The 6,000-nt window shown below is 40.1% G+C and overlaps 1 protein-coding gene across 1 annotated transcript in view; it reads left to right on the top strand.

Moving 5' to 3' along the window:
* The first annotated feature begins 419 nt into the window (after nt 1–419).
* suclg2 (succinate-CoA ligase GDP-forming subunit beta) overlaps nt 420–6,000 on the top strand; it is a 93,468-nt gene continuing 87,887 nt past the window's right edge. The window contains exon 1 of the mRNA XM_063911801.1: nt 420–531. Within this exon, the coding sequence (XP_063767871.1) occupies nt 448–531 (84 nt within the window). The 5' untranslated portion in view covers nt 420–447. The remainder of the gene's footprint in view (nt 532–6,000) is intronic.

Here is a 6,000-nt window from a genome sequence, read left to right as displayed (position 1 = left end):
GTGCTCTACATAATGGAGAAACAATAAAAATACCAAACAAACAACTAATACTACTAAAAATAGTAGTAATACAAATACTAATTAGAAGAAGAACAATAACAACGACATTAATACATAATACACAATTTATGCTAAATTAAAAACATATAGGCCTACAGTAAAGAATATACAACACAGGTTAGATGATTCTTAATTGAGTCATATTTTTTTCTCAAATGAATATAGAAATCTGCAGCCTGGATTCAAAATATGTTATTTTAATTTTATTACGTTTGTCCTGTCCTACATTTGAGTAGACTGTGCAAACTGAATGCACACTGAACTTGGGACTTGTGTCTGCCTCCTTTTAAGCCCCGCCCCTGTCTGCCAGTTGACCTATGAACGGCCCTGCTTAAAGTCGCACATGCTCTCGACGTCATCACTCTTCCTTTGGTCTTCCGTGTCAACATGGCGGCATCCATGGCATCCCAGGCTGCAGCAAAAGGACTGAGGATAACAACCTCAAAGCACATACTTCTGGACAAGATCAAGGTACCCTCACAGCCCACATTACTGACAATGCGTTTTGTACCTCGCACGGGTGTGTTCTGATGTCGTATGTCGGTTGTCATCGTCTCAGGGAGGCTGTTAGTGGAGATACGTGGCTAGCAGGTTAGCATGTGTGAGCTAACAGAGGTCTAGCAGATCAAAGTTTAACAGACAGTCAGATAGATGGTGATGCAACCACGCTATCTTCACTGCTAAAAGCGCTGAAATAGCTGTAAAAAAGCTGGACATGTAATGAAAGTGTTCACAAATATGTAGCTCTGTTTCTGGAATGATAAAGTACAGATAAGGCAAGAGTAAATGTATTATAGTGTTTTTTTTTATTCTCAAACTGTCCCAATATGGTGTAGAAAAAGACGGTGCAATGTTTCCTTGCAGTTTCACGAATATAGTACAGTTTTTACACATGTTAAAGTAGGTTTCAGATTAACTTGTTCATAGTTAAAACCACCTTAGAGACATAGCTAACCTGAGCACTATTTCAGATAAGCCCAAGGGGAAAAGGTTAACTTGTGTACTTTGATCCTCCAGTGTATTTTTCTGAGCTTTGAACAGCAGTTTGCAGGATTTAATAGATTATGTTTGTCTATGTACACAATGGCAACGTATAACAGTTATATTGTCATCTCTTTTGCAAACAAGCATTAGACCTTATGATTACAAGTGGAATGATACAAAAGGCAGCCAAAGCCCAGAGCAAAGTTTAGAAATACAACCCCCTGCATGCCTTGTATTGACTAACAAACAAATACTCGCTTTTCAGAGGATATAGTGTTTTTATAAAAATGTGATTTTTTGTTTGTTTTGAGACCTGGAAAGGTATATCAGTGTGCTCTGCTTCAAGTCCAATGCAATTAGATTTTTTTCTTCTCAGTCGGCATCAAGGATCTCTCTTTTTATTGCAGTTGTGTCTGTATTGTTTATACAGCTAGTGCAGATGTCCTGACTGAAAGTACAGAGCAGAACCATGTTGATAGTGTAAACATTGGTCCAGTCATGTAGGCCACAATGTGTTTGGGAAAAGGCCGTGTAATGCTTTAATGACTTTCAACTCCAGGATGCAACCATATGGCAGCCATCTTACCTGGGACTAGTGTTACACTTGCTAGATGTGACTTTCTAAAATGTACTCAAATCAAGACTCTGCTTGACTTTCGATGAGATTACTTTCGAGAGAACCAACCATGCTTCCAATCATGAAGATAAATTCACAAGTATGCATTCAATACTAAACTACAATTACATTTATTTTAGTTTAAACATAATATGTAAGAGCTGTCTGTTAGTTTTCTGAATGGCTAATAGACGACATTAAGCTATTCATTTTATGTAGAAATCCTATATAGATTTAGTGTTATGGGCTATAGGTAGATAATTATAACTATTCAATGCAACCCTTTCTCTAATTTAACCAACAAAGGCACATTTACAAGGTTTTGGCTCCTAGCAGTTGTTTTCCTCTGTAGGTTGCCCCTTAAACCAACAGGAAATAATATTACTGGAGAATGACAAGTTCCTAATTCCTCAAATTCATTGCTCAAAATGCCAAATGTTTATGACAGCGGAAGCTTCTCTGAAGGCATAGGGTGACCAAATTGGATGGCTGTGGTAGTTTTAGGTATTTAGGTTTGTGATTAATATAGTTATATTAAAATCAAATTGACAGATTTCAGGTGATGATACAATGAGTATCAGCAGTTAAGGGGTTATGTTGAAGTAAAGAATGTGCAATAAAACATTCAGTCCAGATAATTATATGAACATAACATCTTTTTCCGGGCTTGGCTGACCTACTCTGTACTGTTTCCGTAAATGCGATCTGCAACAATCTGAAAGGCTGCCCGTATTCTCAACCAATATAGTTTTACTCAGTGGTGTATGAAGTGTCAAGTCCTCAGGGAGTACATTTGTGCAACAATTCTGATCTCACCTCTATTGGCAGTTGAACCTGCTTCTCTTCCACTGCCTCCACATGTCTTCCTCTCTTTTTATTCCCCTCTCTGTGTCTCTCTATCAGGCCAGCTGATAAGAGTAATGATCAGGGATTCTCTCTGGTCCGCAGCACAGTATCAGAGCCTGCACTGATTGACAGTCAGGTATCTCTACAATAGAATCAAATCAGCTTTGGCAGAACATCAGCTAAGCCGAGGAATTCAATTTGGAATCATTCGTCAACAACAATCCAAAGGAAGCGTCACAATATTCAGATGGTTAGGCCCCGGTATGCTCCTAAAGGGGGGAGTGGGATGTTTTGCCTCTCCTGCTCTTTCTCTCTCTCTCCCCTTCTTTGTCTCATAAATCAAATCTCCTGAATTCTTGTCTGCACAGCGAGATAATCCTCCGGCTGTTTTTCACTGTCGCTGCACAGTGGTGAATTTGTAAACGTTTGCTAACAATTTTTTATATTTTGCAAGGTGTTCCTGCTTAGCAGTAACCCAACAGTGTCGAAGCCCAGCATGGTTTGAAGGGAGCACTGGGAAAGAGAGGTGGCTCAATGAGTCTCGGTCCTGAATATTTTACGGAGGGGGGTGGAGAGCCCTCTGCTTGCAACGACTTCTTTCGCTGGAACTTCAAACGACGGGCGGCTTCCCCATCTGTCTCCGCAAGAACACATTTACATTTCCTCCCCGCAAGGAATACTGGAGGACGAAGTTAGCTCTAACTGGATTTGAATATCGCTTCACCAAGGTTAATAGCCATTTCTGTAGCTGGTGAGGTGCTTAGGCTTTTTCAATAATTTAGAAGGGCTGCAGTCATTAGGAAATGTTGGCAGCCAGCGAAATGGGGAATGCAATGAGTGAATGCACTCCTATTAGCTAAACTTCTGCTGTTTTTCCATCGTAGATAATGAGGGAGAAGTGGGAGTGATGCTGAAAATTACTTGAGAAAACAATGTCAGTGATTGCTGACAGCTGTAATTCATTAAAAGTGCAGTATGTTGAAGATTATGTTCAGCCGCCATAGCTCATCCATCATCTCTGAAATGAGACCTTCAAACATATTGTAAGTATGATTTGGATTTCATAATTCAGTTTGCCTGAGGCTGCTCCATATGGATATTATTTTAAAGACATGGAAACCTGAGTTGCCTTCATCAACGTAAAGACATTTCAACCATGTCAGTCCCACAGCATAATTGTGTTCTGTTTACAGATCAACAAGGCTCTGTAAACACAACAATAATTCCAATATACCAAAACCAATAGAGAAGCTACCAGAGTGATAAATAGTTTCCAAACAGCTGGCAATCATGCTCTGCTGACACAGCCTCAGACTCTTTGGTTAAAAGTCAAAATTCGACTAGCTTGTTTACCATAGATTCCATTTTCCTGACAACTGTGTAAAATGGGATGAGCACAGTTGATTGACTTCATTGCCGGTACTTGCGCTTGGCAACACACAAAAAAAAAAGAGTATTACCAACTATTATTCTACGACTTGCTGTTGATGCTCCCACATTTTTTACACAACACTGATTTTGATTATCATGAGTGAGGTGGTTTTCTGTTGGTAAAGGCAAATATTAAAAGAGCTGTAAATCTGGTTAATGCAAAAAAGGACATCACTTTACTGATATACAACCTTTATAACCAAGAAAATACAACAATACCAATGTAATGAAACCTAAAATCATAGAGGAAATTTAGTGTAATTGAACAATAATGATATACTGTATAATGCTGATGTATGGGCCAGCTCTGTGGGATGGATCCCACATGAACAAATGAAGGCCAAGCCTCCAGGAAGTGCTAAGGGCATTCAAGCAAAGATTTTGTGTAGTCCAAATGGTCGTAAAATTGGGCCTAAAAATACTTTTCCCCATTGACTTTGACATTGGGAAAGAGATGTCTGCAAATGTTGGTATTGGTTTTTATTTTGGGGGAAAATAACTCTCCAAGACACTTTATTAAAGTTGCTGTTAAAATGTTGACTTGTATGTATGTTGGGATGAACCTCGACATAGTTGCGCATCCTTCCATTGCTCTCTCCTCATTACAGTGTTATCTTCCCTTCAACTCAACACCCTTGAATATGACTCTGACTTACACCCTCTTATTAATGATGCTAATTACTTAAATCCCTATCTGTCGAGACACAACAGTCAGGTTTTCCTTTCTTAAGCCTGTCTGCGAAAGATTAGACCCTGCCCTGTCTAAAGACCTGTCAATGATGGAAATCTCACTGATCTAAATCCTGGAGCCACGCTCTACTGCTCCCGCCTCAGTCTCTGCTCCACAGTCCTGTTCCCCGGATCTCTAACAGACAGATGTCATTTTTCTCTCCATACTCCGATGGTCCGAGCACAACCTGAGCTCCAAAGAGGCAAGGCCATGGAAAGCTACAAGTGGGCGGAGGCAGTAATGACAGCAGAAAGTGGCCTTCATCTTTTTTTTTGCCATACATGCAACCATACATCATCAAAGAAATAAGCCAGCGTTCAAAACACCTTTTCTGCTGTGGCTTAAAGGAAAAGTAAAGGCTAATGCTTGTGAATGCCTAGATGTAGGGTTTAAATGCAGTTGACTTATGTGTGTGAGGATGAGTCATTGTGATTTTGTTAAACCAAATCTCAAGAGTGGCCCCAGGTTTATACAAGTATAACATCCCTGCTTTCTTTGCCGTTACTCTTTATTTAAATCTGTGGAGGAGGTACGCAAGCTGAGGACAAGGAGAGGAACTTCTGCCATGAGTACTTTAGTAATTTAAAGAGACCAGGCTAGATGGCTTTCTGAATTAGCCCACTAATGCTTCATGAGGCATGCTCTTGTTACATGGCTGGCTCTAAGTGGAAATCTTCCTGTGATTCACACTGGCCTGTTTATGCAGAAAATCCACATCAGCTCTGCTTCTTTGCCTCCTCTATTTCCTTTCCTGCGTGTTGCCTCTCCCACGGTTTTCAACATAGTGCTCGTCTAATTGCAAGACGGCCTATATTTATGAGTTGCAGCTAAGTAGCAAACTGCCACCTCATTAGCGGGAAAAACATTCCACCGCCATCAGTACGGCAATGATTTTGATCGTCGCTCTGAGTACAGAACTGCTCTCTCTGATTCAGCCTGTGTTCATTGAGGTGGACACTATAAAGTTCCCCTTTTTTTTTATATATTCCCGGATGGTTAGCTAAATGGATTGGGAAAAGAGACTAGTTCATAACCTGAATGGGAACAAATCAATTACATAGAATTGGTGAACTGGCAATCTGTTAATTTCTTAAACATTTGATAATGTCCCTTGAGGAGCATTCTGGTTAATTAACTCTGCAGTCATTTGTCGTCACTAATAAGGCAGTGTTATTTGAAAGGGGTTATGGCCTGGCCATGACAAGTAATGAGGATTTTAACCTCAGCAGACATCTTGGGATACCACTGTTTAATATGAGATGTTCGGTGCCTTTTTAAAAGCTCCAGTGGTCCACTCGCTGTGGTTAGCAGTTCAGCACAAAATGCTGTTTTG

This window comes from Eleginops maclovinus, chromosome 20, assembly GCF_036324505.1.
Source record: "Eleginops maclovinus isolate JMC-PN-2008 ecotype Puerto Natales chromosome 20, JC_Emac_rtc_rv5, whole genome shotgun sequence".
Classification (NCBI taxonomy): domain Eukaryota; kingdom Metazoa; phylum Chordata; class Actinopteri; order Perciformes; family Eleginopidae; genus Eleginops; species Eleginops maclovinus.
This window is presented reverse-complemented; position numbering and strand designations above follow the sequence as displayed.